Below are 14,561 nucleotides of genomic sequence, written 5' to 3' on the forward strand. Positions count from 1 at the left end.
AATGTTTCTTAGAAGATAAATTAGTTTTCAATTAATTATTATTTTTTAAAAAAAACACATCCAAAAGAAAGATATAAAGTACATAAAAGTGGAGTCCAACTAAAGTACATGAAAGAGATTTTCATGTACCATATAAAAAAGTGGTATTCTAATAAAAAGGTGTATTGCCGGGAGTCACCGGTTTTACCGGTGATATGATGTGATTTGACCATTTTTATTTATTTTTTTGGAGCTAGTAAGTAGGGGTGTAAAAATGGTCCACGATCAGTGAGTAGCCGAAAGTTCGCCCATAGCCCAAGGTAGGCCCGGTTCTGTTAGGATTTGGCCTGAGCCTAACCTGGGACCCTGAGCTTGAGCCCAATCCATTGGCCGCTCGATCCAGCCCTGGCCCAACCCATCAGCCGCACAAGACCCACTCAAAACTTGGCCCGATGCCCTGCCTGCCCAAGGCCCAAGGTCATTTTCGGTAGAAAAGAATAAAATTTTAGTGGAAAAAACAGAAAAAAAAATTTAAAACAAATGTTCAGACCCGCCTAGGCCCAAGCCCAAGCCTAGGCTAGTCATCCCGGCCCAAGGACTGCCCGAGGCCTGAATACCCCTGGGCCTGAGCCTAATTTTTTGGCACGTGGGCCGAGCCGACCCAACCCTAATTGTGGCGGGAGCTCGCACGACCCGACATGGGCCAGCCTGGGCCAAATTTACGCCCTTACTAACAAGTGATATGGGGAGTTATTTGGTGATCATGGGGCATGGTTACGTGATGCCCTAGATGTGTTATTATTAGTGGAAGAGGTGAGGTCTATAATTTTGTATTAGATGATTGGGAAATAATAAGGATATAGTGATTTGTGATTGATAATGGGTATGGCCACGTGGCATCCCTAGATCAAGAAATAATTTTTCAATAATATAACATTTATACAATATTTCACATTAAATTATTTATATAAAAAAATTAGACTAATCTTTTTTAAAATTTGAAAAATATATTAAGTACCATAAAATTTAACATAATTATAAATTTATTAATTTAAATAAAATTTGGCTAATTTCTCAATAATATTTTGTTAGTTATATGAATAAAAAAAATTATGTTATTTATTTAATATTGGAATATATACCGTACATTCGCATTTATTCTTGTGTTTATAGAAAAAAAAAATTATAACACACATTCTTTTTTTGATATGTACTATATGTATAGTTATGAACTTTGTGATTTTTTTATTATAACTCGTTGTGTTATTAATTATGAGTATAGTTATATCAAATTTATAAGATTAATTGTATTTAGTAGTAAATTAACTCGCAACAAATGATAATTAGAGTCATATTAGTAAACTTCTTTATTTGGGGTGAGTATGATTTAATTTGGTTTGTTTAAGAATAAAATAATGACCAAAGGATTACTTACAAATTTTTAAAATTTACAATGAAACTATAAAAATCTTAAAACCATATCAAACTAAAGAAGTAATTTTATAACATAATCGCAAAATATTACTCATAACTTCCTTGATACCATCTTCAATTTCAAGCTTGCAAGCTCTTACCAACTTGGATTTACGAGGCAACAATCTCAGCGGTTCAATACCTGCTTCCATTGGTAACTTGAATTCCCTTATAGAACTCCAACTAGGGAACAACAAACTCAATGGGACGGTTCCGTTGATGCCACAGACTTTGCAGATTGCTCTAAATTTAAGCAGCAATCTCCTTGAAGGGCCTATACCTGGAACGTTATCAAAACTGATCGGATTGCATGTGTTGGATCTTTCCAACAAAAAATTTTCTGGTCAGATTCCAGATTTTCTGGTTCAAATGACAAGCTTGACACAATTGGTGCATTCCGACAATCTGCTCTCTGGAGTGATTCCTAAGTTCCTTCCATTCGTTACCGTTGATGTAAGTGGAAACAAGGGTCTCATTAGCACTACAAATTCAAACTCTCCCTCATTATCTCCGAAACAAAGAAAGACAATAGATGTGGGAGTCCTTTCGTTTGCTGCTGGCAGTGCCTTGGGCTTTGTGTTAGTAACAATTATTGTTGAATTAATTTCCAGACAAGGAAATAGTGGTTTAGATATCATGGCTTTTGTGGACATGTTAATGGGTTTTGAACGATTCTTAATACAATTTTATAGTGTCAAAGGTCATTGGACAACTGATAATAACATCCATAAATCAAAGCTTAACTTATCCAAAGGCAGTTTCCAAACCTGTTAACATGATGCTGAAGAGTGAGCTCTGAAAGTTTGCGGAATAATTATTTATTTTGAAAAACTATTTTTCAAAAAAAATACTACCTGATTACACAATCTAAAATACCTCAATCCAAGCGTTTGATAATACCTTACAAAGCGATTCAAGTGTCTCACCTCCAAAGTGATTCACCTTGCACTCTCTTTTGATTTATTTTTGTGTATATATTTTCTACAGACCTTAAAAATTCTGATGGATAATTTTTGTATCAAATACATCTGATATATATACACAATACATGATATTTGCATGTAAGTGGGATCCCTAGGGATCTCTATCTTTTAGTTGTGGGGATAAAATAAAAGATGTATCTTTTATCTTAAATATACAGGATACAACTTATCTAATTTTTCATTAATTATCTTTTAAATAGATAATATAGAACTTTCACTAATTGTAATAATGTCCATCACCACATTACAATTGAACCCTTAAAAGTAGAGAATTACAAATGAGGCCCTTTCTTACAATTAATCACAAATTTCCTTCCACCAAACTATATTCCACATGAGCTATTAGGTATGGACAAATGTATCACTATCAAAACCCCTAACTCATGTAACTGAATTCTAAATTTTTCCTTATTCTAATTGGACCCCAAAAGCATTTTTCAAAAATAGTACTTTTGTAATTATATATGTATAAAATATTTTTTTTGAAAAAGTTACCGGTCGGTTTTCTTTTGGTCCAACATTAATAGGAAAAATTATTTGATTATACTTTCTCACTTTGAGAATGGTGGATTCCATGTTAAGCACCTATATAAATCAATTACCACTCACATAACCCAACATGCCCGTATATAGCCTTTGGTTCAGCATCACCGATTGACAATATCAAAGTTAAATGAATAGTTAATTAATTTATACAAGCTTCTCAAGTCAAAGGAAAATAAGCGTATTGTAATAGAACTACCTTTTAAACTGACAGTGTTCATTCCATAGGTGTTCTCAAAACCGATCATGTTCAATGCATGTACTTATTGCATAACATCCACCTATTTACCTAAGGTCACTACATCAATGATGGAGTTAATCATTCTATCATATAGCAGCAAAACAGGTGTAGGCCATAGTAGTGTGACGCCCAATCAACACCCATAGCCTAAAACATTAATTGGGTCTACAAGGCACTGAAAAATCATAACTCCTAACTTTTGGTTCATTAACCATTAGCATGTTTTTCTACAATGTTACCCAATGTTCACATCATGTGTAACATTAAATATAGCATTACCCATATTACATACAAAATGCAAAATAAAATGCCAAGCAGCTTATATAATCAATTAATAAAGTCAATAAATTGGTTTTTTAGGGCACAAATGCTAACAAGTTCTGCACCTACTACAAGGCTGTCATGCCTTGTAGGATGAGTTATTGCATCAAGAAGCTAAATAGGAGCTGCAAGGCATTCCAATTGCTTAACCCTGAGAGGTTTGTTCAAGAGCTAATGGTTTTAGGTAAGCTAAGCAATTCAAATATCATGATCCCTCTAGCTTATACTTTAACAGCTCGTAGCGCATGTGTCGTTTACGAAAATCCTCAACATGGAACTCTCTTTGACCTTCTTCACACAAGTTGTGATAATGTTCTGAAATGGGAAGAGCGTTACAGTATAGCTGTCGGAGTTGCTAGAGGTCTGGCTTTCCTACATGGGTGCTCCACATCGACTGGACCCATAATTTTCCTCCATCTTTCAACGAAAAGTATCCTAATGGAATCACTTTCGAAGCCTCTGATTGGAGATTTTGATCTTGGTAAGGTGATCAAGCCTTCGAAAACCATGGGGACAATCTCTGCTGTAGCTGGTTCAGTTGGGTACATCCCTCCAGGTAATCTGCTCTTTTTTAACTGTCTTTAGTTCAATATGCAGTAAATATTGTTATTATTGATCAAATTTTGAACTTATTGTGTTGGGAGCCTTTTTGTTACATGCAGAATATGCATACACAATGAGGGTGACTCCATCTGGGAATGTTTATAGTTTTGGAATCGTGATGCTGGAATTATTAACCGGCAGGCCTGCGATAAGTGAAGGAACTAATTTAGCTGAATTAGCACTGACTCGGACTCAGTCAACCCATCACGACAAGTGGGAAGAAATTCTTGATTGTAGACTATTAAGCGATGCATCAAGTGGTGTTTATGATCAAATGCTTTCGCTTCTTAGAATTGCTTTGGGTTGTATTGTCGTCTCACTGGATAACGCACGGAATAAATCACACGAGACTAGATATCGTTCTAGTAGACGAGAATTCTTGAATCCACAAGGAAATAGAAGAAAAGCTCTTTAAAATATTATTGAATGAATAATAATTACATATGCTTGTAGGCTTATTTATAATAGACTAAACTTAATATTTGTAGGAAAAGTGATTCCAAAATAAACTAGGAAACTTAAATCAACACAAATTAAGAAATCTAAGAGAACTAAGAAACCTAAGAGACTAAAATTCTAAACTATTTAAAATCCTAGTCAAAATATAATTCTAAAATAATAAAATTGAGAAACCTAATAATTCTAAAATATTTATACTAAATTACAAGAATCCTAATAATACATCAAAAATATTAAAACTAAAAATATAAAAATTCTTAAAATCTTATCTTGAAAATCTTGTCCTACATAGCCGGATGAAAGGCCAAATGCAGAAAGCTTGCTTGATATGCTACTTAATGTGGCAACAATTATGTCTGTAATCAAGGCAATTTAGTAGTATGAAGAACAGAGTTCACCACCATACCCTGTAATCGATTATTCAACAACAATAATAATAATAATGGTTTATTTGGTCTATACATGCTATTCTGTGGCAACATTAGCTAGAAATTCAACAAAGCCTTCAATTTTGGCTTTCGACTTGTTTGGAAATGAGAACATACATTACAATGAACAAAGTTTTGATTGTATAGCATGACTTATACACCTCAGTAGGGCATAGAAACAGAGGAGAGAGAAATAAACTGGTTTTAAAGAGAGAAGACTGATGGGGTGAGATGATTAAGACTTCATTTACTATTGCCAAAAACTTGGCAAAGAAACAGAGAAGAGAGAAATAGGCTGGTTTTAAAGAGAGAAGACTGGGTGGGGAGTGTTCTATGGGGTGAGATGATTAACACTTCGTTTACTATTACCAAAGACTTGACTGACTAATGTTTTATTTTTTTGGTTTTTTTATTTTTATTTTTAAACTAACTAATGTTTTATTTTGTTTGTAAAATTTGTTTTGTTGGTGGAAACATTTGTTCTTAGCGTTTTCCGTCATTTATAAACACACTTGTTTTTATGTGGAAATCACAAGCTATAAACAATAATATTACCAGGGATTTTATAATATAAATGCCCCCTTTTTTAAGTATATCATAGGTAACTTATGGTATTTTGAAATCTTATTACTATTTTATCTCAGAATTATTTAAGAGTGAATATTTTTGTTATTTAAGATCGATTTTCACAACAGTATGGGTGATTGGAGTGAATGTAATCCATAGAATTAAGGCACGGTGGCTTTAGAAGAGTGCATCTAGGGTAGGGGCGGAGGGACATTGGGCTCAGGGGGGTCACGTGCCCCCACTGACTTTTGAATTTTTTTATTTTATTTTATTTATTTATTTATTTATTTTAAGTGTGGTCTGCCTTTCAAACATAGATTGTGCCCCTCCTCGTGATACACAATTTCAAACCCACTAAGCACTAACACACTGGCATACACACACACCACACGCACGACGCACACGTTTGTATATTTTATTTTATTTTTATTTTTATTTTTATTTTTTTGTGGAATCCCAATCCCAATCCCAATCCCAATTAAATACTGACACAACTTTTTTTTAGGTGAGTGCACACAACTCCAATTATAACAAGGTTAAAACTCTAAAACTTTAAAAGTGTATGAAATTCTTTATTTTTTTTATTTATTCACAGTACTTGTGAAGTATCTTCGTATTTTCTTTGTCTCTCTTTGTTGCTTTGCAATTTATCGACTTGCGATTCACCAAATTAGGATCACACAATACAGATTTGGGATCACACTACAACCTTGTTATCTTTTCTTCATTGTTTACAGGTAACTTTATTTTTTTTTTACTTTTAAATAAAAATTAAGAGTATTAATTTATAATTATTTGTTAAGTTTTGATTTGTAAAATTTTTTTATTTGTTATTATTTATGTTAAAATAAGAGATTTTGATATACTAAAATTATGAATCTTAATTGGTGGTGATTTATATTAAAATTAGGGATTTTGGTTTATTGTTGTTTGTGCTAAAATTAGGGATTTGATTTAAGCTAAAATTAAAAATATTAATTTGTAGTGATTAATATTTAAACTAGGAATTTTGATTTGTTATAATTTGTGCTAATATTAAAAATTTTGATGTGCTGTGATTTGTACTAATTTAAATATTTTGGTTTGTATTAAAATTGGAGATTTTGATTTGTGGGGGGTTTGAGATTTTGATTTGTGGGGGGTTTGAGATTTTGATTATGAATTTTTATTTTGATTTTTAGTTTTTCCAAACAGTCATGGAAAAATATTTCAAAAGAAAATCAAAGTTAGAATCATCTCTTTCTCAAGAAAAAGATGATAATTATTCTTCTGCAAAACAAAGTTGCATAGAAATCAACTTAGTAGACCTTCCTGCAGATCCAGGACTACGGCCTCGGATTATGGATTATAATGCTAATGATCGAGACCGAATTCATAAGGCATATCTACAAAAAAGTCTTTGTCAACCTCGTGATCATAATTTTCCACAAAATCATTTGGACAAAAACTTCGGCGATTTAATCAAGCTTGGTTTAGTAAATTTCCTAATTGGTTGGAGTATAGCATACCAAAAGATGCAGCATTTTGTTTATGTTGTTATCTTTTCAAATCCGGTATTGGAAATCAAGCTAGTGGTGATTCTTTTGTTGGTGAGGGTTTCTCAAATTGGAAGAAAAAAGAAAAAATTCAGACTCATGTTGGAGGTACTAATAGTGCTCATAATCAAGCTTCGAGTAAATGTCAAGACTTGTTAAACCAAAACCAACATATTGAAACGATTTTTTTCAAACAATCTGATCAAGCTCGAATTGAGTATCGAACCCGTTTGAATTCATCGGTTAATTGTGTTAAATTTTTTCTAGGACAAGGACTTGCGTTTTGTGGGCATAATGAATCTGAAAATTCAAGTAACCAAGGAAATTTTCTTGAACTTCTCAAGTTTCTTGCTAATCATAATGAAGATATCAAAGTGGTTACATTGAGCAATGCTTCACAAAATCTCAAGTTGATATCTTCTGATATTTACAAAAAGACATTGTAAATGTGGCCGCATTTGAAACTATCAATGTGATTATTAGAGATCTTGGTGATGCACTTTTTTCTATTTTGATTGATGAAGCCCGTAACATATCAATCAAAGAGCAAATGGCAGTTGTAATACGATATGTTGACAAAAAAGGCCAAGTGATTGAGCGCTTTTTGGGTATTGAGCATGTTGCTAATACAAATGCTCTGTCACTTAAACAAGCTATTGAAAATTTATTCTTCAGACTTGGATTGAGTATTTCCAGATTGCGGGGTCAAGGATATGATGGGGCTAGTAATATGCAAGGTGAGTTCAATGGTCTTAAAACACTTATACTGAAAGAGAATCCTTGTGCATATTATGTTCATTGTTTTGCTCATCAATTACAATTGGCACTTGTAGCCGTGGCAAAGAATCATAATCAAATTGCTTTACTTTTCACTTTGGTTTCTAATGTGGTGAATGTTGTTGGAGCATCATGTAAATGCCGAGATATTATTAGGGAGAAGCAAGCTGCAAAAGTTGCCGAGGCACTTAATACTGGAGAGCTATTTAGTGGGCAAGACTTAAATCAATAAACTAATCTTAAACATGCTGGTGATACACGTTGGGGTTCACACTATGGTACTTTAGTCAGCTTGGCTAGTATGTTTTCAACAGTGATTGATGTGCTTGAAATGATTTCAGAGGATGGTTCAAATTCAGAACAACGAGCAGAAGCAAATGTATTATTGGACTCAATTCAATCATTTGAGTTTGTATTCACCCTTCATTTGATAAAAATTATATTGGCTATTACAAGTAAGTTATCACAAGCACTACAAAGGAAAGATCAAGATGTTGTTAATGCCATGAATTTAGTTCAAATTTCTAAAGTACGGCTCCAATAGATGAGAGAAAATGGGTGGACATCTTTACTTGATGATATTTTGTCTTTTTGTGAAAAGCATGAAATTGATGTTTCCCAAATGGAAGATATGTTTGTAGCTCGAGGGAGAAAAAGGCGCAATGCTCAAGAAATTACAAATTTACATCACTGTCGCGCTGAGTTATTCTACATTGTTTTGGATATGCAAGTTCAAGAACTAAATGTTCGTTTCACTGAGTCGAACACTGATTGGTTACTTTGGGTGGCATGTTTGAATCCATCTAACTCTTTCTCTAGTTTTGATAGGAAAATGTTAATTCATCTTGCCGAATTTTATCCCAAAGAATTTTCTTCAGTGGAGCTCATGGTACTTAATGATCAACTTGATACATATATTATTAACATGCTATCCAGTAGTGAGTTCTCAATGTTGAATGGAATTGCCGATCTTGCTAAGAAAATGGTAGAGACTAGAAGAGACAAAGTATATCCATTGGTGTATTTGCTTTTGACTTTAGCATTAATCTTACCCATTGCAACTGCTACTGTTGAGAGGGTATTTTTAGCTATGAATATTGTGAAGAATTGGTTGCGGAACCGAATGGGTGATGAATGGATGAATGATAGCTTGGTTGTCAACATTAAGAGAGATATTTTTGATGGCATTGGCAATAATATTATTATGGAAAGATTTCAAAAGATGAAAACTCGTCGGGGTCAATTGTAAAAGTTTAAAATTTAAAATTTTTTGTAATGGATATTAATTTTTAATGTTTAACATTAGCTCGAAAAATTATTATTATGTTATTGTTATTGATTGAGAAAAAAAAATTTGAGATTTTAATTAATGGGTGCCCCCCTCTCCCATATTAAATTCCTGACTCCGCCACTGGTCTGGGGTACTATTTGATAAACGAGTACTCACTAGACTAAAAGAAAAGTTCTATAGAACGGGTATTAAACTAGCAATACTGTATATGATGGAATGTTAGGCAATTAAAAAATAACATGTAGATAAGATGAATATTGCTGAAATGAAGATAGTAAGGTGGATGTGTGGCAAGACTAAAAATGACAGAATTAGGAATGAGTATATTCCTAAATTGGCAGGAGTAACATCAATAGAAGATAAGTTGAGAGAGAATAGATTGAGATTGTTTGATTATATACAATGGAGGTTAACGGATGCAGTAATGAAGAGATGTGATACACTGATGGTAGATGGAAGTATTAGGGGAAAGGGCAGACTTAGATTGATATGGGTGAGTGTAGTAAATAGAGATATGAATCTCCTTAATTTGATTAACCAAATAACCGTTGTTAGAGTCGAATGGAGAACAACGATTCATGTAGTTGACTCCATTTGATAAGACTTAAGAGTTGGTTTGATTTGGTAACTAAATCTTTTTCGATCATGGTCAAAAACATTACAATGGATTATAACTAAACATCACGTGAAATATAATTACTGACTAATTTGATTGATTAACAATCAAAATATGTCATAACTAATGTTATATTTATGTTTGGTAACAATTATAAATCAACTTATTTAGCTGAAGATTAAAAAAAGCTAATTAATGATGTTTGATCGTAATTTTAAATTATAATTTATTTGTCCTTTTCAGCTTTATAATTTATTAATAAATGAATCATTTGTTGTATGATTATGAACTTAAAAGTGTGTGATATAATTTTTAAAATCACATAATCTGTATTTTGAATAAATTTTTAAAAGAGTAATTATAATTTATCTCAAAATAATTAAAAAAATTATAAATGACATAAAAGTCAAGAATATTTATCAGTAGTAATGAGTCCAATCAACTCTAGTCCCCAAACAAGACGCTCCAACATTCTCCAATCACTAAAATGCTAAATATTTTCTCTCTCCAATTTTTCTAAATCTTTTCTCTTTTCGTTACTACCTTCAGTAGGTGTTTATGGTTGATTATTTTAGTTTTTTTTTTTGTCATTTTTAATAAAAATTTTGTAAAAAATTTTATATATTTGGATTCTACTCGACTAAACAGAAAAAGTAAAAATTATGTATATAAAAAATTGAAAAAAAAAATCTAGAAAAGACAAAAAAAATTTAAAAAAAAAACAAAATTTTTTTGATTCTGTAGTGAACTTTTTTTGTTTTTGTTTTTGTTTTTTTTTTTTCAATTTTTTAGATTGACCTACACAAGATTGGACAAAGTAAAAAAATTGACATAATTTTAAAAAAATATTACTAAAGGAAATTCAAAAAAATGTGATTTTTTTAGTTGTATGCTAAACAACCCCTCAGTAGCTATGGTGACTCATGAGGTTTTTATTGTTTTACGATGTGCTTGATTCATAGATTTTGATAGAGATTTGGAAAAAAAAATAAAAAAGTATGTAAAATATGTATGAAATATAATTAAATTTTACTTATATTTCACACATTTTTTTTTCTTTTTCTTTTTAAATCTCTTCCTAAATTTATTAACCAAACAAAATTTTACTGGTCAAACTAATGTAAGGTAATGATAACACATAAAAATAATTTACCGTGTAAAAATATAATTATTGCATCATTATTACATCATACATATTTTATGACGATAATGTTTAAATATTTTAAAATAAACTTTTAAAAATGTTTCTTAGAAGATAAATTAGTTTTCAATTAATTATTATTTTTTAAAAAAACACATCCAAAAGAAAGATAAAAGGACATAAAAGTGAGGTCCAACTACAGTCTATAGTACATGAAAGAGATTTTCATGTACCATATAGAAAAGTGGTATTCTAATAAAAAGGTGTATCACCGGGAGTCACTGTTTTACTGGTGATGTGATGTGATTTAACTTCTTCTTCTTCTTTTTTTTTTTTGGAATTAACATGTAGGGTTGTAAAAATAGTTCACGGTCCATGGGCGGCGCAAAGCTCGCCTACAGCTCAGGGTAGGCCTGGTTCGGTTAGGCCTGGGCTCGAGCCCAACCTAAGACCCTGGGCTTGAGCCCAACCCATCAGCTGCTCAAGTCCCATTCAAAACCTAGCCCGAGGCTTTGCCCGTCCAATGCCCAAGGTCATTTTTGGTGAAAAAGAATAAAATTTTAGTGAAAAAAATAGAAAAAAATTTAAAACAAATATTCAAGCCCGAGCCCAAGCCTAGGCCTGTCGTCTTGGCTCGAGGCCCGCCTGAGACCTAAATAACTCTAGGCCTGAGCCTAATTTTTTGGCCCGTAAGCTGAGCTGCCCTGGCCTGAATTTTAGCGGGAGCCAGAACGAACCGACATGGACCGACCTGGGCCAAATTTACACCCTTACTAACAGGTGATATGGAGAAGTTATTTGGTGGTCATGGGGCATGGTTACATGATGCCCTAGATGTGTTATTATTAGTGGAAGAGGTGGGGTCTATAATTTTGTATTAAGTGATTGAGAAATAACAGAGATATGGTGATTTGTAATTAATAAGGGGTATGGCCAGATGGCACCTCCGGATCAAGAAATAATTTTTCAATAGTATGACATTTATACAATGTTTCACATTAAATTATTTATATAAAAAAATTAGACTAATCTTTTTTAAAATTTGAAAAATATATTAAGTACTTTTTCAAGTGTCTGTATCCCAATTAGTTCATAAGATATTCTTGTATTCCAATAAGTCCTATTATTTGAACATTTGATCTACCAAATCATAATTCTCATAAGGTATTTTATGGACATTTCTACCCTAACAAATATTTTTTGAACGGTTAGCAATTTGGTGATATGAACATTCATATTTTACAATGTGAATATTCACATTGACGTGTGAATGTTCACGCTATCACATTAATAGTGTGAACATTTACATTAACGACATGAATATTCACAGAGACATGTTAACATTCACATTGATGATGTGAACATTTACATTAACGGTGTAAACATTCACATCACGGAACATTCGCATTATAAATGTGAATATTATTAGGGGTATTTTGGTAATTATGTCACCCATAGGACTTATTGGAATATAAAAAAATCATGTGGACTAAATGAAATATAAGTAGATGAAAAGGGACTTATGAAAAGTGTCCCTAAAATTTAACATAATTATATTGAACTTTCTTCAAAATTTATTAATTAAAATAAAATTTAGCTAATTTCTCAATAGTATTTTGTTAGTTATATGAATAAAAAAATGATGTTATTTATTTAATATTGGAATATGTACCGTACAATCGTATTTGTTCTTGTGTTTATAAGAAAAATTTATAGTACACATTCTTTTTTTGATATGTACTATATGTATAGTTATGAATTTTGTGCTTTTTTAATATAACTCGTTGTGTTATTAATTATGAGTATAATTATATCAGATTTATAAGATTAATTATATTTAGTAGTAAATTAACTCTCAACAAATGGTAATTAGAGCCGTATTAGTAAACTTCTTTATTAGGGGTGAGTATGATTTAATTTGGTTTGTTTAAAAATAAAATAATGATCAAACGATTACTTACAAATTTTTAAAATTCAGAATGAAACTATAAAACTCTTAAAACCAAATCAAACTAAAGAAGTAATTTTATAATATAATCACAAAATATTACTCATAACTTACTCGAATTTAGCACTGCTGAATCTTGTTAACAACTACCTCACTGGTCAGATTCCAGATTTTCTGGTTCAAATGACAAGCTTGAAACAATTGGTGCTTTCCAACAATCTGCTCTCGGTATTGATTCCCAAGTTCCTTCCATTCGTCACCGTTGATGTAAGTGGAAACAAGTATCTCTTTAACACTACAAATTCAAACTCTCCCTCATTATCTTCGAAACAGAGAAAGACAATGGATGTGGGAGTCCTTTCGTTTGCTGCTGGCAGTGCCTCGGGCTTTGTGTTAGTAACAATTATTGTTGTATTAATTTCCAGACGGGGAAATGGTGGTTTAGACATCATGGCTTTTGTGGACATGTTAATGGGTTTTGAATGATTCTTAATACAATTTTATAGTGTCAAAGGTCATTGGATAACTGATAATAGCATCCATAAATCAAAGCTTATGGAGGCAGTTTCCAAACCTGTTAACATGTTTTGAAGAGTGAGTACTGCACCTACTACAAGGTTGTCATGCCTTGTGGGATGAGTTATTGCATCAAGAAGCTGAATTAGAGCTGTAAGGCATTCCAATTGCTTAACCCTGAGAGGTTTGTTCAAGAGCTAATGGTTTTAGGTAAGCTAAGCAATTCAAATATCATGATCCCTCTAGCTTATACTTTAACAGCTCGTAGCGCATGTGTCGTTTACGAAAATCCTCAACATGGAACTCTCTTTGACCTTCTTCACACAAGTTGTGATAATGTTCTGAAATGGGAAGAGCGTTACAGTATAGCTGTCGGAGTTGCTAGAGGTCTGGCTTTCCTACATGGGTGCTCCACATCGACTGGACCCATAATTCTCCTCCATCTTTCAACGAAAAGTATCCTAATGGAATCACTTTCGAAGCCTCTGATTGGAGATTTTGATCTTGGTAAGGTGATCAAGCCTTCAAAAACCATGGGGACAATCTCTGCTGTAGCTGGTTCAGTTGGGTACATCCCTCCAGGTAATCTGCTCTTTTTTAACCGTCTTTAGTTCAATATGCAGTAAATATTGTTGTCATTGATCAAATTTTGAACTTATTGTGTTGGGAGCCTTTTTGTTACTTGTTGTAAGAGGGGCTAATTTGAGCCCACTAAATTATTTAGGCCCAATAGCCCAAGATTAGTGGGCCCGAATTTATCGCAAGTCCAAGAGTCGGTGGGCTCAGATTTATCGCCATCAAATGGATTGAATCGCTCTAAGCCTTGAAAGGGTTCGGATCCACGAACCTAGAGACTTACTCAGGTCCAGACTCGAAAGGATATTAAGAAAGCCTAGAGATCCGAGGCACTCGGACTCGAAAGGGTTCGGATCCACGAACCTAGAGGTCCGAAACACTTGGCTTCGAACGGATTCAGACGCAATCTAGAAGTCGCTCCGTTAATGAGTCCCAGAACACTTGCGGGCTCGGAGCTTTCCGGGATCTACGCACCAGAACCATGGGCGTAATGGAGTTCGAACAAAGGACCCGATCCCGAGGACGGTGAGTGGAGACAAATTCACTCTTCAGTTAAACTAGCCT

The 14,561-nt window shown here is 32.9% G+C and overlaps 3 protein-coding genes across 3 annotated transcripts; all 3 read left to right on the forward strand.

The window, feature by feature from the left end:
* Nucleotides 1–1,518: 1,518 nt before the first annotated feature.
* On the forward strand, nt 1,519–4,558 carry LOC145821744 (putative leucine-rich repeat receptor-like protein kinase At5g63930; the record flags this gene model as incomplete). Its single annotated transcript, XM_082918304.1, has 4 exons — nt 1,519–2,152; nt 2,636–2,658; nt 3,580–4,096; nt 4,203–4,558. Coding segments are annotated over 4 exons (1,530 nt in total), but the record flags the coding sequence as incomplete, so codon positions are not given.
* A 3,124-nt stretch (nt 4,559–7,682) lies between these two features.
* On the forward strand, nt 7,683–8,453 carry LOC145821745 (uncharacterized). The gene is made up of 3 exons (XM_082918306.1): nt 7,683–7,869; nt 7,966–8,118; nt 8,224–8,453. Exons 1-3 carry the CDS (start codon nt 7,683–7,685, stop codon nt 8,451–8,453), a joined length of 570 nt encoding a protein of 189 aa, XP_082774432.1.
* Nucleotides 8,454–13,621: 5,168 nt separating this feature from the next.
* On the forward strand, nt 13,622–14,112 carry LOC145821746 (leucine-rich repeat receptor-like tyrosine-protein kinase PXC3). The gene is made up of 2 exons (XM_082918307.1): nt 13,622–14,003; nt 14,045–14,112. Exons 1-2 carry the CDS (start codon nt 13,622–13,624, stop codon nt 14,110–14,112), a joined length of 450 nt encoding a protein of 149 aa, XP_082774433.1.
* The last annotated feature ends 449 nt before the right edge of the window (nt 14,113–14,561 follow it).

The sequence above is a fragment of the Camellia sinensis genome, chromosome 3 (genome assembly GCF_055761805.1).
Source record: "Camellia sinensis isolate YWXY chromosome 3, ASM5576180v1, whole genome shotgun sequence".
Classification (NCBI taxonomy): domain Eukaryota; kingdom Viridiplantae; phylum Streptophyta; class Magnoliopsida; order Ericales; family Theaceae; genus Camellia; species Camellia sinensis.